The following is a 27,841-nucleotide window of genomic DNA, read 5'->3' on the forward strand; positions in this document are numbered from 1 at the left end:
TATAGTATAACACCCAGTGCTCATCCAATTAATTGCCCTCCTTAGTGCCCATCATCCAGTTACCCCATCCTCCCACCCTTTTCCCCTTCTGCAACCTTTTGTTTCCCAGAGTTAGGAGTCTCTCAGTGTTTGTCTTCCTCTCGGATTTTTCTCCATTCAGTTCCTCTCCTTTCCCTTATGATCCTTTTCACTATTTCTTATATTCCACATATGAGTGAAACCATATGATGATTGTCCTTCTCCTATTGACCTATTTCACTCAGCATAATACTCTCCAGTTCCATCTATGTCAAAGCAAATGGTGGGAATTCATCCTTTCTGATGGCTGAGTAATACTCCGTTGTGTATATAAGACCACATCTGCTTTATCCATTCATCTGTCAAAGGACATCGTGGCTCCTTCCACAGTTTGGCTATTGCCACTCATGTAATTTTAAACATTCTAACGGCCACATAGTTTAAAAAGCAGAGACAAAGACGTAAAATTCATGCTAGTGATATATTTTATTTAACCCATTATCCAAAATATTATTGTTTCAACATGTAATCAATAACATTGTTAATGAGCTGTTTTGCATTCTTTGTTCTAAGTATTCAAAATCTGATACGTATTTTACATGTAGAGCACCTCTCAAGTTGGGTGCAATGTTTTCACTGGAAATACCTGACCTGTATTTTAGGTTTACTAAATCTATTCAGTCGGTATTTTAGAAAATCTAAAATAGAAAATCTAAAATACCGACTGAATAAGTAGAGCCATAACCACATGTTTCACTTATTCTGCTACCTCTCATTTGTCATGTGGGATGAAACTAATTCTCAACAGGTTCCCAGTTACTGCTCACTGAGTTGGTCTCTGTCCTGGATTGTTCTTCCTATGGAGAAATGATCATTGGTGAAACTGACCTCATGCTGAGATTGTGAGCCTCCTCCCCACAAAGAAAAACCCTAGCTGGAACCTGGGAGCTACATCTGTTCACCTCTTTGCTTGGTTTATGTGACAACAAACCATTTTTTTTACAGATCAACTGTGCTGAGTATGTTGAAATTTCATTGTTACTTTTTTTTCATGGAAACAATCAAGTTTCCTTAGGGAGAGCATTTTCTTTGCCCCCTGAAATTCCATGATTGCACATAGGGGGTCAGAGGATGCTGACAGGGTGAATGACTGGTGATCACATGCAAGCACCTAACGCTTGGCCCTTTCTGGCAATTCTTGTGGACAGCATGGATCACCAAGGCTTCAGACTAAATGGCAGGTCCTGAGGTACCTGTAGAAGGCATCTGGGTAATGGTCTATAAGTCAAATCATGAAATGACAGCACAGGCCTCACAACTCCTACTCTGGTCCAGGGACAGTCCTCCGCAGGAAACATGCATGCCAGAGCACCGATGCTGTCCTTCTCACACTCTTCTCTCCTTGGTATGGCTGAGCCTGGCGGGGCCTTGCATCTTCTTATTCTTTTTCTTATTAGTGTTTCGATTCAAGGAAGGAAGAGACAGCTCCAGTTCCCTTTTCTTGGCATCCCAGTCTTCATCCTGCTGGTCTAGAGGGAGTCCCTTCTGCCTGGCAGTGCGCCGGTGCTCCTGGCACTCAGGCTCAGCCCTGGAGAAGGGGAAAGAAGGCCATGTTCAACACCCCAGCCAGGAGGGCCTGTCCTGGCTACAGCAATGACCCCTCTTCCTGCCCTCTGCACAGTCTGGCCACGTCAGCAGCCCAGGAAAGAAGGAAAGACGCCCAATCCAAGCAACTCCAACTATACCTTTAGGGATGCCTCAGACACTGAAGAAATGGCTGTGAGATGGAGAAGAATGGCATGCCCAGAGTGGGAAGTTCATAGAATCAAGGACGGGCACTTAAACTAGAGAAGGTGCTGCTGATTCTACAGTGCTCCCCTTAGTAGGGGGCGGCTTTCTTTCATTTCCTTTCCAGTTGTATTTTTTTCCTAATTTTAACACCACATCTGTTTGTCGTGTAAGATTTTAAGGTATGGAAACATACACAAAAGAAATAAAAAGTACCCATAACAATATGTATGGTATGTATATATGGATTTATGAAAAGAATAGCTAGGTGTTATATAGCCAGATGATAGAGAACAATAGAATAGATAATAGAGAAATAGGTGAATGAATCATCATATACACATGGACAAAGGGAAGCATATGAAAGTGCCATCTGAAGGAGCTTAAGTGCAAAGCGTTACAGAAAGCACAGTTCAATCAGAAGACAGCAAATCTGTTTGTTCCTAAATCCCCATCCCCCGCCACTAGCTAGAAGCAATTGCTCCATATTTAGACCACATAGTATTCCCTCCTCTGCCCTGCTCTTTTGACCTTTGCCACTTTCTATACCATATTAGTGCTATTTATGTAAACAAGTATCTCCTCTCTCAGGGAACTTAATGTCCAGCACCCTATCGGATACATCTTTAAATCCTTTTTAGTACCTAGTTCAAAGCCATGGGCATGGAAGGGTTCAAAAATATTTGTTGAATGAGAGATTTACTACTTAGAGCAGCTGGACCAAAAGTTGAGTTGTTTCACTAGGATCCTAGGATATTCAGATAATTGTCAAATACTGTTGAGGCTTCTACTGAAATTCTTTTGTATCCTCTCTTCATCATTCTAGCCCCAGAGCCCAACTGCTTGAACATGAGGCTTAAGAAATTTCTCAGTGACCTCTTTATTTACAGTCTAAGTGCCTCCAATATCCTAACTGCATATACCCACTGCCCCTTCTTCCACTACTGGGGAGACTTTACTAAAGCATCTGTTTCATTTTGTCAATCCCAGGATGGGTCAACACTCATCTGCTTGCCCAGCTCACAATGGTTACCCACCCACCCAGCCTTATTCTCCACTTCTCTTTAGCTGGCATGCTCTTTGTAGCCAGGCCACTCATCCCTCCACTATCCTTGCCCATCCTCACACTACACACAACCTGTGCACGTTTCCAACTTGATGCCTTCACTCCAAATCGAGAATCTTCCTCCCTCCTTCATGAGTCAGATCTAAGCTGTCTTTCAAGGTCCAGATTAATTTCTCCTTAATCAGGATTCTTTCTCTCTAAACCCTCTTAACTGTCAAAAGGGAAGTTCCTGTGGAAGATGATGATAACCAGAAATGACTTACACGTGATGTGGCTGACCTTTGTTGTTTTTGCCTGCTCAGCCCTGCCTGGTCACTTTTCCTGGTAATAGCACCCTCCCACTCTTTGGACAACCACTCCTCCTCCACTTCAGTTATGCTGGGGTCATGAAAGGCGCTTATCCACCCATTAGTCACTGGGGAGGGGCTGAGATTATGCAGAAAGAGTCAGCGGAGGACAGGATCCTGAAGAATTTCAGCATCTAAAAGGCACACAAGAAGAGGAGTTCAAGAAAATCATGAAAAGAAATGATCAGAGAGATAAAAGGAGAAATCAGAGAGAATAGCACTAGAGAAGAGAAAAAGTTATCCAAAGAGACACTCCAGAGGAGAAATCAGATATCAAATTAAGTGGAGGTAAGATAAGAATTGAGAAGAGACCATTGATTTAGCAACAAAGATCTCCCTGCATGAGCACTGATTCAGTAGTACAAAGTGGAGAAGTACAAAGGTAGGTGAGGAAGACACCCACATAGATCAACACTTATTTACATAGATTAACATTTAAGTAGCATAGAAATGCAGGTAGAGGAGTGCCTGGGCAGCATAGTCCATTGTGCTTCCAACTTAATTCTGGCTCAGGTTGTGATCTCAGGGTCGTGAGCCCCACATACAGCATGCTCAGAGAGGAGTCTGATTAAGACTCTCTTTCCCTCTCCCTCTATACCTCTCCCTCCACTCCTAAACAAAGAAATAAATCTTTGGGAAAGAAAGAAAGAAATGCAGGAAGAAGAAAGAAACAGCAGACAGGAGAAGGACCTCTAACTGCTTATGTGTTTGTTCAATAAGATCTATTTGAACTCTGTTCAAAGGTCAGAGAGGAATGACAGGAAGGAATAGAAAAAAAGCTAAAAATACAGACGAGAGAATAAAAGATGCAACAAAGAATACAGGACTGATGACCATGTAGGAGATATAAAGGTTTGGGTCAGTGTCTATATGGAAGGACAATAAGTCCCTCACAGAAGGATAGACAGGAAGGTAAGAAGGAATAGATGTATATAGGCATGCTCTTGGCTTCAAAATGCTCTATGCAGTACTTTCTGAGGGACAGGCTAAGATATGATGGGGACATGAGTTGTCAATGAAAGAGTGGGTCAGGGAGATAGCCAAACCGTTCTAAGAGCTCAGCTGAAGATAGAAATCCCAGAACTTTGGGTGGTACTCATGAACTTATCCATGGGCTTTTCTCTACCAGATCAAGCACAGGAGTGAAGACAGAAACTAATACAAGGGTGGTAATTCTAGGTTACATGGTACAGAAGGACAAAGGGCTGGAAATTTAAGAGTCATGGGAACAGAGCAGAAGAAGTGGTGTATCATGGTGTCCAGATGGCAGGCAGATGGAAGATCATGGAATCTTCAGAGCAGGTGATAGATTGGGAGGGAAAGAAGAAATTGAATGAGAAGTCTTGATGCACTCAAATACCTGTGTGGTGATCCAGGAACTGCAAAATGAAGAAAAATAATCTATGGTCGCATAGTGATACATTAAAGTTTTTAAGATTTCAGAGAACAAATGTTGCAGATGCTGAGATTCACAATGGATGGAGATCACTGAATGTAGGGGATGACACAGGATTGGAGAGAAGAGTTGTTGAATCAGGACTAAAGGTTTTGCTTCTTTTACCCCCCAAATAAACTTTATTATGATTCTGAATGTTTTTAATATGGAACACCATTGTGAAGAGAAGGTCTCTTGGTTTCTTCTACAGATATCTAATCTCATCATAAGCAACTCTTTTTACTAGTTTAACATCTGGAAGATAACTTCATTTGCAAGTTCTTAGAAGTATATTTAATTGTCATTGCCTCTTCCCACCAAGTACTGCTCTATAGATAGATTTGCTATGGATCTCATTTTGGTTTTCCAGCAATGCTGCCCTCATTCAATTACTTTACTGCCTCTTATATGAATTTGCTTATTAGCTCAACCAGATTATAAATTCCTAAATTTTATTTCCATCCTCCAAAGTTCTGTTAAGTATACAATTGATATTTAATTCTATTTGAATGCAGTAGGTGAAAGAAAAAATTAATAGGTGCTAGAGAAGTCCTGATCTTCAGTATGTGAGTAGAAGATTCACAGAGGAATAAAAGTTTTAAAAGGTAGAGGGTCCTTATAGCTGACAGCCTAATTCACCAGTTCCATTTTTAATATGAGAATCTGAGAATCAGCAAGGTGACCTAGCTGGCCCAAGATCACATAGCTAGTTTGAATACCTTTCAGGAATCTGAAGGGGCTCCACGAATCTAGTGCCATGACCCATTTTCAAACTTGGTGTCCCACCTCTCTTCTCTGACATAATTTTTGTATAATCTAAAACAATAATTATAATAATTATATATTATTAATTGTTATAAATATATATCATTACAATAATCATAATTTTGGTATAATATAAAAACAGTAGATTTCACATAACCTAAAGCAATATAGTTTCCACCTAAACTAGTCATTTCAGGGACAAGTGAATGAAAACAACCCAAAAAACCGTTGGCTGAATTTGCTTGTTTCATTTTCAGGGATCTGAGATCACTGAGTTGGCAAAGACCTTGACCACAGGCTCCTGTTTCTCTGCCACTTCTCTAACTGGAAATGAAGCTTACTTCTCCAAGAATGCCACACAGGCAGTCTGCCCATAGATCTGTGCGATCCTCTTTGGCGTGTCTCCAAAGAAGTCAGGGGCGTCGATGGCAGCATGCAATGCATGGAGAATTCTGAGCACATTCACATGGCCTGACTCAGCCGCAAAATGAGCTGGCGTCCAGCCCACATCCGTTACCAGGCAGGGCCTGGCTCCGTATTCTAAAAGGAGCTGCATCACCTCCATGTGCCCTAAGATAAAGGGAAGAAACAGGAGGAGGTTAAGATCAAAATGTCTCTGTCCCACTGAGGCTGGAGCTAGCCTAGATAGTATAAAAGAAAGGATGACATTTGCTTTGAGGCCCTTCCAGTTTGCTAGTATCACCACCCCCCCCTTTTCCCTCTCTTAAGGGGGACTCAGTGCCCCACCCTTACCTCGTGAACTTTGCTCCCACTAGAGGCCTGAGATTTGCAAGTACTCCCTCGAGGGCACTCCCTTTCCCTGCCCATACCCGCAGGCCCTGCCTCGGAATCTTACTTTCCCTCCCAAGTGACCCTACATATGCCTATGTGGGCACTGGTAAGACTCACTCAGCTTTTGGCAGTCTCAGTGGCGATTCAAAAACAAATATTTTGCAACAACCTGGATGGACCTTTGTGGAGGCCGAGAAAAATTAAGGCCATTCCACCACAAGTTTAGCATTAGCACAAGTACAGCCATCTTAGGTCCCTGGGAATAAGAGCTGAACTTTACAGGAAAAACTGCAGATTGTCCTAGGCAGGGAATCCCATACCGGAAAGACAATAAAGCTCAGAATGCCCTCGGCAGAGAATCCCGTATCAGATCTTAAGAAACTCCCCCACCCTTTCCCCCATATTGGAATGGAAAAAATTCCTCCACCCCTTCTGAAGATCCCCTAGACCAGCCATAAAAAACCCAGCTGTAACCCACTTCGGGGTCCAAGTCCCTGCTCTGCTGTATGGAGTATACTTGGACCCAAGCTAGAGCTTGTAAATAAACCCTCGTATTCTTGCATTGGTGTCGGCTCCTTGGTGGTTTCTTGGATTCGCAATCTTGGGCACAACACCTTGAGGGCATTACACTAAGTGAAGTAAATCAAATAGAGAAAGAGAAATATCATAGGATCTCACTTATATATGGAATCTAAAAAAACAAAAAGACACCAAGATCATAGGTATAGTGAATAAATTGGTGGTTACCTGAGGCAAGAGGTGAGGGGTTGGATAAATGGGTAAAGGTGATCAAAAGGTACAAACATCAGTTATAAAATAAATAAGTTCTGAGAATGTAATGTACAGCATGGTAACTATTTAGTAATACTGTTTTGCATATTTGATAGTCATTAAGAGAATAGATCTTAAAAGTTATCATAAGAAAACTTTTTTGTTACTCTATGTGGTGACAGATTTTAACTTCACTTACTGTAGTAGTCATTCCATAATATCTACAAAAATTTAATCATGATATTGTATACCTGAAACTGATATAATGTTGTATATCAATCATACCTCGATAAAAAATATTTTAAATCCCACTTACTTTATAGCTAGTACAGATTAAAAGGCTTTCAGATATCAGATCAGATAAATGTGGGCTCGTACCTGCCAATAAGTAACACTTGTTAACTGTGGAACCCCAGACAAGAAACAAAGATCTGAGGCTCAACTTCCTCATTTGTAAGTTAAAAATATTGTGGGGCATCCATTACCCCACAAATGGGATGGATTCTATTCAGGTATTGCCCACTCACCTTTGATTGCAGCCCAGTGAAGTGGGGTTCGGTCATTCCAGTCCACATCCTTGTAGTTTGGGTCACAGAGGCCTTTTTTCAAAATCTTTCTCACTAAATTGTAGTCCCCTGTAGCCACGGCTTGGTGGAGCTTTGTCATGTCTGACATTTTGGTCAATTCCATGACAAAAACAACTGTGGGAAAAACAAACAACTTGAGAAATTCTCTACAATTCTTTATTCCCAGTAAATGATTCCACAGGATTCTTTATCATTTACTTGCTTTCTTACTTCAAAAATTGGCATATGTAAAAAAAAAAAAAAAAAAAAATGGCATATGTGTGTTCTGCTAAGAGTGTATTTGGATTTCAGCCACTGTGGTTAGCACATGCCAGTCCTCTACCTAAGGCCTATTGATGGGTCCCCTCTGCCTACAAGAATATAGGCTATATAGGCTGAACTCATGGGTTAGCATTTCCTATTTGGCCTCAAAACACTTTATAGTACTAGTCCCTACTCCTTTCACAAAGTGCTAGTAGTGTGCTTCTGAATTAGTTGCATAATTCTGTGCCTTAACTTTTTTCTATCTATAGCACAGGTATAATTTGCCAGGGTTGTTGTGAGGATACAAGGATGATCCATGTGAAAAATTTACTGACTGGGGGCACTTGGGTGGCCCAGTTAAGCATCTGCCTTCGACTCAGATCATGATATTAGGGTCCTGTGATGGAAGCTTATATCAGGCTCTACCTGGCAGGGAGTCTTCTTCTCCCTCTACCCCCTCTCCTACTCATGCTCTCTCTCTCTTTCTCTTAAATAAATAAATAAATAAATAAATAAATAAATAAATAAATAAATAAACAAAATCTTTTTAAAAATTTATAGACTGGATATAGAGCGGTACTCCATAGAAATCTAATACTATTGACACACCAATTCAGATGGACAGGATGTAAACATGCAAATAAAATGCTTAAAAGTTTTTTTTTTTATAACATTAAGACATACACCAATAATTCTCAAACCATAGTCTACAGATGCTTAGGAATCCTGACTCTTTTAGGGGATCTATGAGGTCAAAACGATTTTAATTATAATATTTAAATGTCATTGGCTTTGTTCACTGTGCTGACATTTTCCCTGATAGTTCAAAAGTAATGATACAGACAGCAGCTGGTACCTTAGCACAAAGCAAGGCAGTGCCAGTGACATCAAACTAGACTAGCAGGCATGCTATTCTTCACCAGCACACACATAGAGTCGAGAGAGAGAGAGAGAGAGAGAGAGAGAGAGCTAGTTTCAATGAGGAAACTAACGCAGTAAGAGTTATTTTTACAAATGTTGACCCGTGATTACATGACTTAATAAATGTGATTTTAAAATATTGTATAACATGGGGATCTTTGGGTGGCTCAATGGTTTAGCGCCTGCCTTTGGCCCGGGCGTGATCCTGGAGTCCCCAGATTGAGTCCCACATCAGGCTCCCTGCATGGAGCCTACTTCTCCCTCTGCCTGTGTCTCTGCCTCTATGTGTGTGTGTGTGTGTGTGTGTGTGTGTGTGTGGCTCATGAATAAATAAATAAAATCTTTAAAAAATAAAATAAAATATTGTATAACAAAATGTATTAACACTTGGAAAGTCTTCATAACTCTGTGAACAAAATGACAAGTGTGGGATCCCTGGGTGGCGCAGCGGTTTAGCGCCTGCCTTTGGCCCAGGGCGCGATCCTGGAGACCCGGGATCGAATCCCACATCAGGCTCCCGGTGCATGGAGCCTGCTTCTCCCTCTGCCTTTGTTTCTGGCTCTCTCTGTCTCTCAGTCTTTCATGAATAAATAAATAAATAAAATCGGGGTCCCTGGGTGGCGCAGCGGTTTGGCGCCTGCCTTTGGCCCAGGGCACGATCCTGGAGACCCGGGATCGAATCCCACGTCGGGCTCCCGGTGCATGGAGCCTGCTTCTCCCTCTGCCTGTGTCTCTGCCTCTCTCTCTCTCTCTGTGTGACTATCACAAATAAATAAAAATTAAAAATAAATAAATAAATAAAATCTTTAAAAAAAAATGACAAGTGTATGATGTTACAAAATCATGCATGGGTAAAAAGACCCATTCAAGATAGGCCAATAGATTTTAGTGAGACAGAGTATGAAAAGTATACTAAGATGGTTTCAGATTCCAACTCATTTGTAAAGCACTACCACCGGTCCAATTTTGATGTAGTATCAAAAAGAATACGATAGTCATCTGAAATGGCTATAAAATACTCTTCCCTTTTCCAGTTTTATATATGTATGGAATCAGATTTTCTTTCTATATTTCAACCAAAACAATAAATTGAATGCAGAAGATCTAATAATCCAGCTGTCTTCAATTAATCCACATATTAAAGAGATTCGACTGAATAAATAAATAAATATGCTGTTCTCACTTTTTTGCTTTACAAAATATAATTATTTTTCATTAAAATATCATTCATGTTATTATATATTAGGCTTATTTGATTTTTGTAAATGACTTAATAAACATCTATTTTTTTCCTCAGTTTTAATTTCTAATAAGGTAAATATTGATGGCTATAATCCATATAAAGAAAAGCTCTCGGGATCCCTGGGTGGCGCAGCGATTTGGCGCCTGCCTTCGGCCCAGGGCGTGATCCTGGAGACCTGGGATCGAGTCCCACGTCAGGCTCCGGTGCATGGAGCCTGCTTCTCCCTCTGCCTGTGTCTCTGCCTCTCTCTCTCTCTCTCTCACTGTGTGCCTATCATAAATAAGAAATAAAAAAAAATTAAAAAATTAAAAAAAAAAGAAAAGCTCTCTTGGGTTCTCAGTAATTTCTAAGAATGTCAAGGAGTCCTGAGACCAACAACTTTGAGAATTACTGGTATAAACAGATAAGGAGCTGGGACAGAAGAACAGAATGAGGAGAGAGTCACTTAAAGTGAGGCCAGTGGGAATGTCTCTTTGATCCCAGCATTTAAGTTGAGACCTCAAGAAAAGTTTGAAGTCAGACATATATATTGTGGCCCAGCAGCAGCATCACCTAGGAACTTATTAGAAATGTGTATTACTGAGCCTCATATCAGACCCACTGATGTACACTGAAATATGAGGACAGTCTTAGAGTGGGAGAGAAGTTCATAACACAATAAATATGCAATGCCCTAATTGTTATGATGGCGGTGATTTTCTAGGGATAGAAGGAAAGGACCATTCCTAGGACTAGGAAGTGAAATGCACTTTTTTCTGAAAGTGACCTAAGCAAGTCGTCCCAAAGGGAAGAATAAGAGTCATCTTGGGCACTGGCAGTATGGATATGAGATCCAGCTCAGGCACAGAACATCTATGGGGGGAGGCACATTCTGCAAAGTGCAAGTGGTTCCAACTTTCATGTATAGACCAATGATCTACAAATGTTTCCTGTAAAGGTCAGGATACAAAATTTTTAGCTTCTGTATGTCAAGAGGCAAAAATCAAGACTATTATGCAACATGATATAACTATTATGTAACAAGAGAACAACTCCTGCCAAGGGCAGGCCATCTCAAGGGGAAAAAAGGGGTGGCAGTGTGCTTTGTGCCCACTGGCCCTCAGCTGGAGACGTTCTCAGGGTGAAGAGCAGTCAGCTCGAGGGGAGAGGGGTCTGGATGGTAGGACAGTCACCTTCCTTCTACCCCAGTGATGCCCAGATTCCAGCACCCCCTGCCTCTTCTTTCCAAGAGCCCAATCATGCCAAGTTGAAAGCTGGTGGGAGGCAAGGTTACTTGACTGAACTAATTCTACTTCTCAGTACCCGCAAATTGCCAATGGCAATTTACTAATCTCTGGTGCATATAAAGTATCTGGGATGTTGTTAAAATGCAGATTCTAGTCTATGTCGAAGCCTGAGATCCTGCATTTGTAACATGTCCCCACAACAACTACTAGTTCATAGACAACATGGAATAGTGATGCCTCTCTGGAGATAAGGCAGAGGGGGAGACCTGAAGTAAGGGAGAAGCAATAAGGATGTAGCTATTGTTCTTCACTGAAGGACTATGGGAGAATTACTGGTGGGTTTTAAAAAATAGAGGCCTGGGCCTCAGCTTGAATTGCTTCAGAATCAGTAGATGTGTCCAACAAGAACATGCCTTTTTGCGTGAAGCGAGCACTCAGTATGTGCTCGGTAATGGAAGATGGCATAGGATGTGATTCATCTTTTTGGCTTGTTTGTTTTAGTAGAAAACTCTTACACTGGAGCATTGGATCAATGATAAAATAAAGTAGTAAACAGAAGTACTAGCAGATTTCTCATCTCCAGGTGTCACAAAAAGCCAAACCATTTTTAGAATCAGTGTCTAAAAATGTCTTTCACACAGTCTTTAGGTAGGTTTATGCTTAAATCAGCCCTATTTGTTTCACATTTGGGTTCACACCAAGAAAATTCCACAATTTTCTGCAGATAAGTGGTAATTCAAGTAGAAGTTTCCAATGAGCAGCTAAATTTGTTCGCAAAGAAATTGGTGAACTGATCCTAAAAACCCATATGGAAATGCCAGGGACTCAGAACAGGCAAAAGAATTTTGCAAAAGAACAAAGTAGGAGGACTCATATATCCTGATTTCTAAACTTACTTCAAAGCTACAATAATCAGAAAGTGTGATAGGAATGAAATTCACTGTGTGGTCTAAAATGTGGTATAAAGATAGACACATAGAGAGAAATAGGATAGAATTGAGAGAAATAAATCCAGAAATAAATGTTTACATTTATGGTCAACTGGTTTTCAACAAAGGTGCCAGGAAAATTCATGAGGAATAAACAATATTTCCAAATGGTACTGACACAATTAGCTACTCACATAGTCAAGAATGTTTCCCTCATACCATATACAAAACTTAAAATAGATTACAGACCTAGAGGTGCCTGGGTGGCTCAGGTGGTTGAGGATCTGACTCTTGGCTTCAACTCAGGTGGTGATCTCAAGGTCGAGCCCTGTGTTGGACTCTTCACTCAGAGCAGAGTCTGTTGTCCCTCTCCCTCTGCTCCTTCCCTTCCCTGTGCTCGTGTGTGTTCTTCCTCTTTCTCTCTCTCTCATAGATAGATAGATAATAGATAGATGATAAATAGATAGATAGAATCTTTAAAAAATGGATTACAGACCTAAATATAAGACCTCAAACTCAAATTCTTAGAAGAAAACATGGGAGTAAATCTTCATCACATTGAGTTAGGCAATGACCCATAGTAAGACAACAAAAGCACAAGCAACAAAAGAAAAAAAATAATAAACTGGACTTCACTAAGATTAAAAACTTTTTTTTCCTATAAGCAATACCTTTGAAAAAGTATAAAAGCAACTGCAGAATGGGAGAAAATATTTTCAAATTATATATCTGATAAAGAGACTTATATCCAGAATATATACAGAACTCTTCCAATACAACAATAAAACATTAACTTGCTCAAATAAAAATGGTCAAGGAATATAAACAGAAGTTTCTCCAAAATAATATGCACATGAAAGCATGCTTAAAATAATAAACACATGAAAAGATACTCAACATCATTAGTCATGAAGGAAATGCAAATCAAAACCACAACCACACGGAGACACCACTCACACCCTTTAAGATGACTGTAATCAAATAGACAAAATGAATGTTGATGAGGATGTAGACAAATTGAAACCCTCATGCATGTGGTAGGAATATAAAATGGTGCAGCCACTTTGGTAGTTCTTCAAAAAGTTAAACATGGAGTTAAATGACTTGTAACTCCACACTTAGGTATATACAAAAAAGAAATGAAAATATATGTCCACACAAAACTTGTACACAAGTGTTTACAAGCAGCATGATTCTAAGAGCCAAAAAAGTGGAAACAACCTAAATGTCCTTTAGCAGACACACTCAGGAATAAAATGTAGGAGATCATACAATATAATATTATTTGACACTAAGAAAGGAATAAAATACTGACACATGCTGCAACTTAGATGAACCTTGAAAACACACTAAATGAAAGAAGCCAGGCACAAGAGACCACATATTGTATGATTCCATTTTTGTGAAATGTCCAGAATAGGCAACTACAGAGACAGATTACTGGTTGCCTAAAACTGGGATGGGGTGAGGGTAGGAAGTGACTACTAGTGAGTATAGGATCTCTTTTGGGGGTGATGAAATGTTCTAAAATTAAACAGTGGAGAAGGATGTTTTCACAACATCTTTAAATATATTAAAAGACACTGAACTATGTACTATAAGTTAATGAATTTTATGGTATGTAGATTATATTTCAATAAAGCTGTTTACAAAATAAACGATACTATTAATTAGAGGCTTTCTTTAAAAAATTATTTGTAGAATACATCCAATTCACTAGCCTCCGACTGACTACTGAAATTTAGCAAATTTTCCTTCGCACAAATCTTTGTAAATTTGATTAAGTACACCTGAATTTCTATCTTTCTGATAGAGGTGTCTAAATGTAAAAAAGTAGTCAGTAGATAGATAAGTTCTAATAAATATGAATGATTTATAAGAGTTGCAGTAAACATCTGAAGGCAGGAGTAATATAAAAATACTTACTATCTTGTTTGAAATCTGAGGCGCTCAGCGCTGGCTGGTGTGTTAGGGGCCAGAGCTTTGTTGTGTTTCCACCATGGAAACTGGCCCCTCCTTCCTTATTAAAACCTGCCAATCAACGTCAGCTTCGTGGGTGGTCCTCGCTGGCGGAGTGGGGACCGCATCTCTGCCTCCACCCAAGCCAGCCAGCTTTCCAGTCGGCTTCTGGGATCCTTGACAGCTTTTCATCAAATAACATTTGATCAAAATGCATGAAAATTGAAAAAAAAAAAAAAGGCCAGCCCGCAGGGGCGCAATGAAGATGAGTGACTTAGTGGTGGAAACAATGGATGCCCCTCACTTTCAGAACCAGCTGTGAGATCTTGGGCAAGGCCCTTCAGTTGGCTAAAACTCTTATTTCTCACCAATAAGATGAAGTTTTAACATTTTTCTCACAAGGCAATAAAAGATGAGTGGCTGAAATAATTTATAAAGCACTTGGAACAGGATAGAGGCAGAGAGGGAGGGATGGAGAAAATCGTCAGGTCATTTCTCCTTGCCTCCTCCTTGTGATTCCTTACTCTACCATCTGCTATCTTTATGAAGTGTTGGTCTAAAAGGCCTACTTCCTACCTCCCTCTTGCCTCTCTCCCTCCCTCTCTCCTTCCCTTCCTTCTTCTCTTCCTCCTTCTCCTTCTTCTCTCTCTCTCTCTCTTTCCTCTTCTCCTTCTCTCCTCTCTCTCTTGTTCTTTTTTCTTTCTCCTGCCATTTCTCTGGGACCTTTCTTCCCGCATGTATTTATTGAATGACTTATATCTCCCAGACATTGTGCTGGGCCCTGTGGAGAACAAGACACTCGTGCTCCTTTCTTTTTTGAGGAGAGTCCAAAGTAAAAGATGACAATATTGAAAAGCATTTACCATGCAAATTCAGTTTCCTATTAGCAGATTCTACTTCTTGTGGTGAACAATGAATTAGTATTTTTGTGAGACCAGGGTTTATCTTGGTCTTATTTTTAAAAGTCTCTGTGTGCTATTTGTGTCAAAATTTTAATTTTTTTTAGAATGTGACTGATTGAATAACTTCTTTCTGGGGTTAATGTCAAAAACCTACTCTTGCCCATATTGTGATAGGTCACAGCGGCCCCTGGGCAATATCTGTGGGCCAGCCATTGATCTTTGCTCACACTGGCTCAAATACTGGGATGAACACTTCTGACTAAGGTGACTTTGGTGGAGTATTTTGTCCGTAGAAACCATTTTTAAGTCAGGAAGAGACTCTAGAAATCGTGATTCAAAAATTTATTTTAGAGAGGAGAATGTTGAGACCCGTTGACATCATGTTATTTAAGTCACACTGCTACTGTGTTTTAATGCATCTTTTACCATCTCTCCCACCCTAAGTTCAGAATATATAATGGACAGTGACCACAAGTTCAAGGGTGGGCTGGACCACTTTGCCATGCCCTTGCATATTTACTGTTTATGTTGACACTTGCTCAGGATGCCATGATTTGATTTTCTTCCACTTCCCTGCAACTCTAAAGAAGATGATAATAACAAACCCATATAGACTTTGTGCACAAACCAATATTTGTGGAGGAGTCAATGCAGTGAGGTGAACAGAATGGTGATCTGGCGCCTGGGAGTGACAGGAGGGAATGAGATATTTGTTAAACGCCTTTGTGCATCAGACATTGTTCTACGTGTTTTATGGATATTACTTATCAATCTTAGTATCAAGTTCAAAATATAGTTTGCACACAACAGCACTGAGGCTCAGAGGACTTAAGCATACTCAGGCCAGATCTGTCTACTTCTGGTTGAACATTGATGTGAGAGCTGGTCAGACTCAGCACCTGATGGTGTTACTGTTGGAGCCCAGATGTCAGGGAGGTTCCCTGGTTCCTTTATCTGAGACTGTGAAAATGAGCGTCAGGTTCTGTTTGTGGCTTCCAAATCATTTGTTCCCTTCTGTGTATGTCCATCCTATCCTGTAGGAGCTTTCATGGAGCCTCCTAGTCAAGGAGGGGGACTTTGGTACCTGTCGGCCCTTCAGCCTAGCATCTCTAGTCTAGACATTTCATTTCATCTTTCCTACCATTTCCTATGGACTCATTGCCTTAAGGAAGTCCTTTGGGCGATAAATTCACAACCAATTTTCCCTGAGCATCTGATCAGACGTGAAAATGACCATATTTCTCTTTAAGGAGGTATTAATCTAGTTGAAGAAATAAGATATTATACAAATAAAATGTAATTGAAACTATATTAGATCCTCTAAGAGAAGCACTGGAGCACTTCAAAACTTAGCATTTGAAAACCCTTAAAGGATGCTGGAAATCTTCTATTGTCCCATCAGATACTATCCACTATTTGCCATCCTGAGAGGTTGACATGTGTGGATGGTATCCATGGTCTCTCGTGTCCTTTGGCTTCCAGTTGGGCCTGGCCAATTTCCAGGAGGAGATTAAAGCATGGATGGGAATGTGGGGTTGGAATAGGTAATCCATTGGCTTCCTTCCTGCCTGGTTGCCATGGTTTGCTGCGAAGGTCTCTGCTCCTGTCAGGTGGCCCTCTTCATATCATTACCCTTACCAGGTCCTAGTCATTGGCTCCTCCTCTTGCTCCTACAGGCCCATGGATGGCAAGGGCTCCCTAGTGTTGTTTGCCCAGAGGCACTGCACTATGCCTTGTGTGGTTTCCGGAATCCTACTCTCCCCTTGATAAACAGTCCCTTTATCAAACACTCATCAAGTCATCCAGTTTGAGGATACCACATGCTTACTGCCAGCATCTGGACCAATACAGTAGAAATTCTACAAGCAAAGGGGGTGCCCCAGCATGGAGTCCAGAATGGCTGTGTGTAAAGTGAGTTGAACATAGGAAGACCTACAGGAAAAGGAGGCCAGATCCTGGAGAGCCACAATTGCCATGGCAGGATATCTGGATTTTATTTCTCCCTGCGTACAATGGGTAATATTGAGAGTTTCTGAGTGGGGAAGTAAAATAATTAAAAGTCCATCATTTTTAGAGAAGTAATTTTGCCACAAGAAGGTGTAATGTATTCTGAGAAAGACTTAGAAGGCAATAAAAAAAGCATACACTGTGATAAAGACAGGTACAAGGATTTAAATTCAAGGATAGTCACTGAAGTGCTATTTCAAAAATTAAAAATTGTAAATAACCCAAGTTTCTAGTAAATAACTCAAATTTCCACTAATAAGGGGAAATATTATGTAGTCTCTTAAACTGATACTATCAATATGTATCTTTTGGTTTGCTGAAATATTAGTATTGCATTGCTAAATTAAAATAGAATCTCACAAAATGACCAATAATTTGGCATATGTGTGTACTTGTTTATGCAGAGAAAAGGTGAAAAGGATATACACCAAATTGACGTAAAAACCGTTTTTTCCTAAAATAAACACATATGACTTGTGTAAACAAAAGAGACATTTTGTGATTGTCAAGGGTAGAGCTTTTGAGGACTTTGATTAGCGTAGGGAATGGGAAAGAGGGCATTGCTAACGCTCTGTCCATAGGCTCAAATAACTTTGCAACTGGATGAGAAAGGAAGGGGTCTCTGAATCACAGGGCCACTAAGAGATAACTGGGAGTCTCAGACCTGGTACAATGCTTCCTACATCTTGACCAAGGTTAGTAAGGATGTTATCAATGACTTGGGAAAAAAAAAAAATGTCCTGGAGACTAGTTCGGCAAGCCAGATCATAGAGTCCAGTGACTGAACCCATACAAAAAAGTCACTTGGGACATCCACAGTTTCAGAGTAGCGGAGAGTCAGTAAGGAGTAGAAATGCAGTAGACTTTACATAGATTGAATCTACAAAGGGTATTTAAGACACTGCCAAAGAAGAAGGAAGGCTTAGCCTGGCATTGGATAATTAATTTTGGAACTGGCTAAAATATGGAATAAGAGATTCTTTATCTTCTTACATTTTAGAAATTTAGAGATGTGACCATCTGGGATCTGTCGTCCTCTGGAAGTTCTTCACCTCTGAAGTCTTGTGCTTCAAATTCCATCCTCCGACCATGACATTCCACCCTTCCACTTCCATCATTCTGCCTCAGTGTAAGTTCTTCCAACCCACTCAGGTCACTAGTGATTTTCAGTTCTTCCTGGTTCTTCATGCTATGTATGTATGTGTGTATTTATATATATGAATGTGTATGTGTATTTTTATATATTTATTTATATGACTATATATGATTTTTCCCATAAACATATACATGTGTATATATAGATATATATATATCAAGTGTTCTCTCTCTCTATATATATATATCAATTTATACCAAATATTGTTCTAAGCAACTTACATGCATAATCCCTTTCAGTTCTTGCTGCATCCCTGTGATATAAATACTATTATGATTTCTATTGTACAGATTAGGAAACTGAGGAATTAAAAGCCTATGTAACTTGCCAAAGGCCTTTTGAGCTAGTAAAGATAGAACTGGATTCAAGCCCAGGCTGTCTGACTCAGCCCTTTTAATTATGGCACAATGTCTGGAAAATTGTCAGGGAGGTATGTACCAAATGTTCAATAATTACTTCATCAGGTTGTGGTTGGGGGACCCCCCCCACTTTCTATGTTATTATAGGCATATTGTTATTTTGTTTTGTTTAGATTTCTAACAACAGGAATGTATTACATCATAACTAGAAAACAAAAATCTTTCAAATTACCATCAGTTCCCTTATTTTCTCTGTCTTTGGCAATCTGCTCTCCAATTTTCCAAGAGCAGATAAGCCTCCTCTCTGGCTTTGTTCCTGGAATAGCAACATCACCAGGGGAAGCACATGACCAGACACACTAACTCTTCAAGCAAGGAGTGAATTCCTGGCGGCCATGGGGCTCCGAAAGCTTCAAACATCCTTAGGCAGAGCCTATTACCAGCCCCCAGATTGTCACTCTGCTCATGCTCTCTCTCACCCAAGCTACAGCCATATCTTTTTCCTTTTCTTCATCAAATATCTTAAAAGTGGTCTAAGCTCCCTGTCATCGTATCTGCATTTCTACTCCTTACTGACTCTCCACTCTCAGCCCTCTATTATGATGCAATTAGTTGTAGGGGTCACCAGGCCTTCCTAATCGCTAAGGCTCAGGACTCCTCCTTCATTCTTCATTTATTCTATTTAAGCAACCATGTTGGTCATACTGACCTTTTAAAACCCCTTTCCTCTCTTGACTTCCTCAGAGCTTCTCTCTCCTCTTCTCTGTCCTTACTTTGACTAGCCTCTCTCACTGTCATTCACCAGCTTCTCTTCCTCCTGCTGTCCGTGGTTGTGATGTTCTTTAGAATCCTGCCTCCTACCTGCAAACCCTCAATGGCTAATCCCACGCGTTCTCAGCATTTTCACTTCCGAATAAACAACTTCTGCCCAGGTCTGAGACTGAGCTTGGGATGGTTCTACCCAGATGCGAAAGCTCACCTTAAGGGAAAAGAGGCTCATTTTGTAGCATTTGCTGATTTCTGTGGCATGAGACCCTCCCTTTGGTTGATTTCAAGCTATCAGAGTGATGTCACTGAATACAGAGCTGGAAAGAAATGTGCATAGACAGCTGTGGGCAGGAATAAGTCAACTCCACCCACCACTTGTTTTGCCTGGTGTCCAAGGGCAAAGGCTCTCAAACATTTTTTTGACTTAGGGTAGAAAATACATTCTATGTCAGTTACCTACATATGTATACAATGGAAATAAGGTTTCTGTGAAACAACACTTAACCTTATCACATGTGATATATTTTAAAATCTGCCATGTTCCATTTCATGGAACTATTTTTTAAAATAGTTGTCTTGGGGTGCCTGGGTGGCTCAGGAGTTTAATCATCCAACTCTGAGCTCAGCTCAGGTCTTGATCTCAGCGTTGTGAGTTCAAGCCCATAGGGTCTACTTATCAATAAAAAAATTTGTCTCAACTCACCAAGTACATTTAACAGGCCATTGACGGTTCATAACTCCCAATTTGAAAACATCGGCCTTAGATCTTTCAAACTTAGTGTATACAGAATTGTGCTTCTTATCTCACTTTTACAACCTATTCCTTTTCCTGGTTTTCCTTTCTCAGTTAATGGCTCCATTACCTACCTGGTTTCCCCAGCTAGAGGTCTCAGGGCCATTTTGAATTCACCCCCCTGCTTTAGTCTTCACCCCTTGCTAATATCTCTTAAGTAGATCTTCCTAATGTCAGTTCCCACTGTCATTATCCTAATTTATATCAAACTTATATCATCACCTTTCACCCCACAGCCTCCTAATTCATCATCTCAACATGTTTTTTTTTTCTTAGTACAAAATTGTCTTCCAAAAATCAGTAATGCTACCGCTCTGCTTACATTCAAATAGTGATGGTTCCCCATTGCCCCAAGATATTTTTCATTCATTTAGAAAACATTTTCAGGGGAGACTACTATATGCTAGGTTCCATATTGGATGCAAGGGAATAAAAATGACACAGTCCCTGTTCTTAAAGGGCTCATAGTCTAATCCCCTATTGTGTTTCTTGGAAGACTCTTTTAGTAGTGCCAACTTACCTTGTCATCCTTACTTTCTGTGCCATCCTATTTTTTTAAAAGATTTGTTTGTTTATTTACTTACTTATTTATTTATTTATTTACTTATTTATTTATTTATTTATTTATGAGAGAGAGAGAGAACATAAACAGGGGGAGCAGCAGAGGTAGAGGGAGAAGCAGACTCCCTGCTGAGCAGGGAGCCTGACTCCAGGTTCGATTCCAGGATCCTGGGATCATGACCTGAACTGAAGGCAGACACTTAACCGCTTAACCGATTGAGCTACCCAGAGGCCCCTGTGCCATCCAATCTATACCCCTGAGGCTTACTGCAGTGGGGAACTTGACGTTCCCAAGGAATATCATTCACTTTTAGGGCCTTGTGCCTTTTCTTATGTAGTTCCATGTTCTGTTCCAGCATTCTATATACTCTTGCTCTCTTTCTTCCAGATAACCTCCTACTCATCCACAGAAGCCACTGTCTTGGTGAAGCCTTCCTTTTCACAAATTTCTATTCTGAAAAAGTTTTAAATAATCAGTATAATCATGCACATACTTCAAATAGTTAAATTGTTCTGAAGTACTAAAACAGAAAGACGAGACCCTCACACCCATCCCATCCCAAATCCAGTCCAATTCCCCAAACATAATCATTCTTTTTAAAAAAATTTTTTATTTACTTTCAATTTGCCAACATACAGTATAACATCCAGTGCTCATCCCATCAAGTGCCCTTCTTAGTGTCCATCACCCAATTACACCATCCCCCCACCCACCTCCCTTCTGCAACCCTTTGTTTGTTTCTCAGAGTTAGGAGTCTCTCACGGTTTGTCCTCTCTCTAATTTTTCCCCACTCAGTTTCCCTCCTTTCCCTTAAGATCCCTTTCACTATTTCTTATATTCCACATATGAGTGAAACCTTATGATGATTGTCCTTTTCCAATTGACCTATTTCACTCAGCATAATACCCTCCAGTTCCAACCACATTGAATAAAATCCTAGGTATTCATCTCTTCTGATGGCTAAGTAATATTCCATTGTATATAATAGACCACATCTTCTTTATCCATTCATCTGTTGAAGGACATCGTGGCTCCTTCCACAGTTTGGCTATTATGGACATTGCTGCTATGAACATTGGGGTGCAGGTGTCCTGGCATTTCACTACATCAGTATCCAAAGATAATCACTCTTAGTGTTTCTTGTTGGATTTCTGGTGATCTCTATGTGTTTCCAAAATAATATGCTACTATGATTTCTTGGTATATCATCTTAGGCACTGTCTATCTAATTTCTACCAGGAGAATGAGCACTTAGCTCACAAAATGCACTGGCCCTATCTTTCCTCTTCCCTGAACCACCGATAGAATTACATCTGTATACTCAGGCCTTCAGCTGCTCTCTCTCCTCTGCAGAATTACTATGCATCCAGACATTTACTTCCATCCTATCAACTATAGACAGTATCTCTCAACTCTAAACTTTCTAAAATGAGACCCTTAGTAACCCAACTTTCTCTCTACCCTGCTCCCTACTTCTACCTCCTTCTATCTACCTACCTTTACTTTTACATTTAAAAAATTAATCATGTTTCCATTCTCTTGTATAATCATAGTTAACTCTACTTTGGCTTGTATATGATTCTAAAAGATGAAAATCAATAAGCAATGTAATGTCTCCTCTAATAGATCATGTGAATATTATTCCTTATAGTCTAGTAGAGCATTCTGATTATACGTCTCTGGGCCATTCAGAGAAATATATTTTTGGATTTCTGGTTTAAATGTAGTCTCTGATGGGGAAAATTATCAAGGCAGGAAACCACAAATGTTGGAGAGGATGTGGAGAAAGGGGAACCCTCTTGCACTGTTGGTGGGAATGTGAACTGGTGCAGCCACTCTGGAAAACTGTGTGGAGGTTCCTCAAAGAGTTAAAAATAGATCTGCCCTACGACCAGGCAATTGCACTGCTGGGATTTACCCCAAAGATACAGATGCAATGAAACGCCAGGACACCTGCACCCCGATGTTTATAGCAGCAATGGCCACGATAGCCAAACTGTGGAAGGAGCCTCGGTGTCCATCAAAAGATGAGTGGATAAAGAAGATGTGGTTTATGTATACAATGGAATATTCCTCAGCCATTAGAAATGACAAATACCCACCATTTGCTTCGACGTGGATGGAACTGAAGGGTATTATGCTGAGTGAAGTAAGTCAATCAGAGAAGGACAAACATTGTACGGTCTCATTCATTTGGGGAATATAAAGGATAGTGAAAGGGAATAAAGGGGAAAGGAGAAAAGATAAGTGGGAAATATCAGAAAGGGAGGCAGAACATGAGAGACTCCTAACTCTGGGAAACGAACTAGGGGTGGTGGAAGGGGAGGAGGGCGGGGGGTGGGGGTGAATGGGTGACGGGCACTGAGAATGGGTGGGGGCACTTGATGGGATGAGCACTGGGTGTTATTCTGTATGTTGGCAAATTGAACACCAATAAAAAATAAATTTATAAAATAATAAAGAGAGAACAGCTGGGAAAAAAAAAATAAAAATAAATGTAGTCTCTGTGTTTAGGTGCCACCCAGTAGTTCAGACTCAATCTATTGTAAGCTGTGTCACACCAGCAGTATGCCTTTCCTGGACATTTCTCCCCTGCAAGCTCCTGCTTTTAATTTTTTTAAATTTTAAATTGAATTAATTTTTTTCCTTTGCATTCATCACCACCTGAGAGCCCCAAGGGTTTTCAAGTTCCCAGTCATACTTTCAGTTCTATTGAATCCCATTATTTTCATCGAGATGGTTGGTTTCCAGGCTAGGCCTACCTGTCATCCGGGGTTCCCTTACTCTGCTCATTTGTGTTGGAGCCTCTTTTCCTTGAATCCTGTACAGTAAGGACAGTTTTGTCTTCTACCCTTTCCAAGAATAATTAATCACTCAGTTCTCCGAATTTTCACCATCCAATACCTACTTAACAGGACAGCACTCTGTGTTGTGATTTCTTCTCTTTTTTTAAAGGTTTTATTTATTTATTCACAAGAGACACAAAGAGAGAGAGAGGCAGAGACATAGGCAGAGGGAGGAGAAGCAGGCTCCATTCAGGGAGCCCGATGTGGGACTCTATCCTGATCCCAGGACTCCAGGATCATGCCCTGAGCCCAAGGCAGATGCTCAACCACTGAGCCACCCAGGCGTCCCTGTGTTGTGGTTTCCTAAGCTTGCAGAGCATAGTCTGAAATTGTAACTAACATATAGTTGGCCCTTAATAAATACTATTTAACAATACTATTAAGCACATTATTACTATTTAGTCCAATATCTTGATTGAGGGAAGAATCATCAGTTTTGCTTATATTAAAGATATATATAAGCAATGCTACGTTGATGGGAAATAGGAAGAAATAAGAAATAGCTCAACAAAGCTCAATAACTCAAATAGCTCAATCAACTTATAAAAACAAGTAGCCAGGGGATCCCTGGGTGGCTCAGTGGTTGAGCACCTGCCTTCGGCCCAGGGTGTGATCCTGGAGTTCCTGGATCGAGTCCCACATCAGGCTCCTTGCATGGAGCCTGCTTCTCCCTCTGCCTGTGTCCCTGCCCCACCCCCCTCTCTGTGTCTCTCATGAATAAATAAAATATTTAAAAAAAAAAAACCAAGTAGACAGTTTGTTTTCCTTTACTACATAAAATTAAAATAAAATCCATATCAGACCTACCTTTTAACCTGTACGTCTGTTAAAACTTGCCATTCTTTTGGAATGTGAGTCCCATCCTTTACTAATTTCACTGCACTAGGGTTGCCAGATAAAATAAAGGATGCACAGTCAAATTTGAATTTCAGTATATGAAGAACTTTTAGGATGAGTATGTTCCAAATGTTGCATGGAACATACTTACACATACTTATACATATAAAGCTTTTTAGCTTTCTGTTGTTAATCTGAAATTCTATTATAACTGGGCATCCTGTATTTTTATTTGCTAAATCTGGCAACCCTACAGTGGGTATTTTCTTAGGACACTAACCTGCTGATGCCAGTCACTATCATCCCATAAGGGAATCTGGTCTGATTATGGTGGGGAAAGCACAGAGCTGGCATTGAAAAAAACAAATAAAATAGATCATACCTGCCTTCCAGACCTGCTTTCAAACAAAGCTTACCACCTTTATAGGTGTGATGCTGAATCTCCAGCTTCTTTGTCTGGTCTTAAGATCAAAAGGAGGAGGTTGTCAGAGATCTCTTAAGTAGGGCAAAATGTACCCTTTTACATTAATAACCTGGTGCAATTTGTTTCACAGGAGCTTAGCCCAGGACCTACAGGAAAATGTCATTAAGCGGATACAGTTTTATATAAATGTTCATCTATTGTTAGGTTTAAATTAGTCACTGCTTCTTTAAAGACACCTATGTTAGTATGGCATGGCATCAACGTTTCCCAGGTGCCAACTCTGTCCCAGCATTTCACAAGCATCTCATTCTTCCAAGGGGCCTCTCTGACTGATGTATTTTGATTAGCTCCATTTTACTGATGAGGAAACTGAAGCAGAACGGATAAAAAAAAAAAAAAAAAGAAGAAGAAGAAGAACTGGCCCAAAGTCATACCACTAAGTATGCGAAGTGAGCTACAAACCATGCCTTCTTCCCACAGAGTCCTCAGAATAAAAATAAAATAAATTTCATCTACGGTTCCATCAACTCACCAAAACTTACAAATAAATCACTATTTAAAAACTACAAAAACGGGATCCCTGGGTGGCGCAGCAGTTTAGCGCCTGCCTTTGGCCCAGGGCGCGATCCTGGAGACCCGGGATCGAATCCCACGTCGGGCTCCCGGTGCATGGGGCCTGCTTCTCCCTCTGCCTGTGTCTCTGCCTCTCTCTCTCTCTGTCTGTGACTATCATAAATAAATAATTAAAAAAAAAAAAAAAAAAAAAACTCCTAAAAACTACAAAACTTGGGCAGCCCGGGTGGCTCAGCGGTTTAGCGCCGCCTTTGGCCCAGGGCATGATCCTGGGAATCCTGGATCGAGTCCCACGTCGGGCTCCCTGCACGGAGCCTGGTTCTCGCTCTGCCTGTGTCTCTCTCTCTCTCATGAGTAAATAAAATCTTTAAAAAATACAAAACTTTAATAAGGCTGCCTATGAATTTCAACTCTATTTCAAACTGTTTCCCCAGAGTCTGTAAACGAAGCTTTAAACGGATACGTTTCCAATAGGAAGTAGATGGAGGAGAAAGCCTTTGGGAAAACGAACAGGGAATTTCAGTTAAACCCCAAATAACTGAGTTGTGAGGTGGCCCCTTCTCACAGCATTTCCCGTCCTCTCCGCGCAGAACCGAAACTGGGGGCGGCCGGCGGGCCTCGGAGCCGAGTGCGTCTGACCAGCGCCCGGGCTACGCCGTTGAGGCGTGCACGGACCCGGCGATTCGCAGGGCGGATGAAAGCGAGTAACTGGCAGCGGGCAGGATGAACGAGGTCGGCCTGCTGCGCAGCGGGGCAGGGGCAGGGGCAGGGGCAGCGGCAGGGAGCGGACCTGGCCAGACCCAGCCTGAGCACGGCACCCCCCGGGCACGCGCGGGTCCGCCCCCCACCCGGGGCGTGCTCAGTCCACCGGGGGCCGCGGGTGGCGGGACCCCGGGCCTTGGGCAGCCGAGGGCGCTGGGTGCGCCTGGGCGCGCCGGCCTCCCAAGGGGGAGGCGGGTGGCCGCACGCTCCTCCCCGTCCCTCCCCCGGGTCCCTCCTCCCGCAGCGCCGGGGAGGGCCCAGCGGGCGCGCAGCCCACCCACCCCGCGCCCCGGGGACTGCGGCCGGCAGAGGTCCGCGGCGCCGGCGGCGACCAGCAGTCGGGCTCCTCGGGCTCCGCGCGCTCCGGCCGGGGGACCCTGGTTCCGGCGAGCGGCTCAGCGCGGCGCCCGGGTGAGGAGCGAGCGCGGGACGCGGCGGGAGGCCGATGGGTGCGGGCGCGCTGGGCGCGGGGGAGGGCGATCCCCGAGCGGCCGCGGCCACCGGCTCGGGGAGCCTGGGGGGGCTGCGGGGAGCCTGGGGGGAGCCTGCGGGGGAGCCTGGGGGGGCCTGGGGGGGCTGCGGGGGAGCCTGGGGGGAGTCTGCGGTGCGGGGCCCGACCAGGAGCTGCGGGGAGCCTGGGGGAGCCTGGGGGAGCCTGCGGGGAGCCTGGGGGAGCCTGGGGAGAGCCTGGGGGGAGTCTGCGGTGCGGGGCCCGACCAGGAGCTGCGGGGAGCCTGGGGGAGCCTGGGGGAGCCTGCGGGGAGCCTGGGGGAGCCTGGGGAGAGCCTGGGGGGAGTCTGCGGTGCGGGGCCCGACCAGGAGCTGCGGGGAGCCTGGGGGAGCCTGGGGAGAGCCTGGGGGGAGTCTGCGGTGCGGGGCCCGACCAGGAGCTGCGGGGAGCCTGCGGGGGAGCCCGGAGGGAGCCTGAGGTGGAGCCTGAGGGGCCCGACCTGGAGCTGCGGGGAGCCTGCGGGGGAGCCTGGGGGACCCTGCGGGGTCCGACCCAGAGCAGCGCCTGCCGGGGGCGGGGGGGGGGCCGGCTCGCTGTCCCTGCCCACTCGCGACAGCGCTGGGACCTCGGCGGGGAGGGTGACAGGATTCGAACCCAGTTCTCTCGGGCGTTTGCCCCGCAGGCGGCAACCCTTACCTACGAATTCAGCGCAGAGAGGGAATCAGGCCGGGGGCACGGGGAACGCGGGGAGACTTCTTATCCCAAGCCTCCGCGGGGACCAGGCAGAGGAACACCTCTCCTTGCGGAGTAGCCCGAGCCCAGTCCCGAGCCCGAGCCGCGGTCGGTCGTCCCCGGGATGGAGCGAAACCAAGCCTGCCCCGGCCCTGCTCGCTCGCCCGCACCTCCCAGAGCTCTCCCGCCGCCGGTCCGATGGGATCACAACCCCAAGTACAGGGGAAGCTTGCTTACAAAAAAAGTCAGAGAAAAACTGGCTGCAGAGATCTTTGCCTTCCCCATCACACTCGGGAGCTCCTCGTAGAACTTTCTAGCTTGCAGAAAGGTCAGGCTGGCAATCAGGTCTGTGGTTCTTGCGGTTGCTGCAGAGGTGATGAGGAAGGAGGGACAGGTGTGTGGGGCTCGCCGATTTTTGAAGGACACATGAGCTCAGGTTTAGGAGACATTTGCAGTAACAAATCAGTCTTGCGCAAATTACCTTTGACCCAAGTGAGGATCCTCAGCTAGGAGACTGGTTTGCTGCTGCGTAGGAGCTGGAAAATGTATCCCTTGAAGTGTTGAAGATCCCAAAAGGCT

General features: G+C 42.6%; 2 protein-coding genes across 8 annotated transcripts in view; one reads left to right on the forward strand and one right to left on the reverse strand.

The window, feature by feature from the left end:
- On the reverse strand, positions 1–27,648 carry ANKRD66 (ankyrin repeat domain 66). Of its 2 annotated transcripts, none has more exons than XM_072832787.1 (4): positions 27,227–27,648; positions 7,510–7,683; positions 5,761–5,989; positions 1–1,606 (listed from the first exon to the last, which is right to left on the reverse strand). In XM_072832787.1, the coding sequence occupies exons 2-4, from the start codon at positions 7,670–7,672 to the stop codon at positions 1,405–1,407; spliced, it is 594 nt and encodes a 197-aa protein (XP_072688888.1). In that variant the 5' UTR covers positions 7,673–7,683; positions 27,227–27,648; the 3' UTR covers positions 1–1,404. The 2 variants fall into 2 exon arrangements, with proteins under 2 accessions (XP_072688888.1, XP_072688887.1); XM_072832786.1 differs by lacking the exon at positions 27,227–27,648 and adding an exon at positions 14,058–14,814.
- Positions 25,883–27,841, forward strand: part of PLA2G7 (phospholipase A2 group VII) — a 41,202-nt gene continuing 39,243 nt past the window's right edge. Inside the window, exon 1 of one of the 6 annotated variants that reach the window (XM_072832785.1) lies at positions 25,883–26,049. The gene's annotated coding sequence lies outside the window, so the exon portion shown is untranslated. Of the gene's footprint in view, positions 26,050–26,336; positions 26,491–27,841 lie in introns of those variants that run through there. The other 5 variants (XM_072832783.1, XM_072832782.1, XM_072832784.1 and 2 more) reach the window with 5 other exon arrangements.

This window comes from Canis lupus, chromosome 7 (assembly GCF_048164855.1).
Source record: "Canis lupus baileyi chromosome 7, mCanLup2.hap1, whole genome shotgun sequence".
Lineage (NCBI taxonomy): Eukaryota > Metazoa > Chordata > Mammalia > Carnivora > Canidae > Canis > Canis lupus.

What these genes read in the sequence shown, in the direction of transcription:
- ANKRD66 (XM_072832787.1), bottom strand. Translation starts at nt 7,672, where the DNA reads ATGGAATTGACCAAAATGTCAGACATGACAAAGCTCCACCAAGCCGTG. An exon ending in TCACTGGGCTGCAATCAAAG is followed by an intron (nt 5,990 to 7,509) that starts GTGAGTGGGCAA and finishes CCTTTATCTTAG; the next exon opens with GGCACATGGAGGTGATGCAG. An exon ending in TGTGTGGCATTCTTGGAGAA is followed by an intron (nt 1,607 to 5,760) that starts GTAAGCTTCATT and finishes CCCCTTCTCCAG; the next exon opens with GGCTGAGCCTGAGTGCCAGG.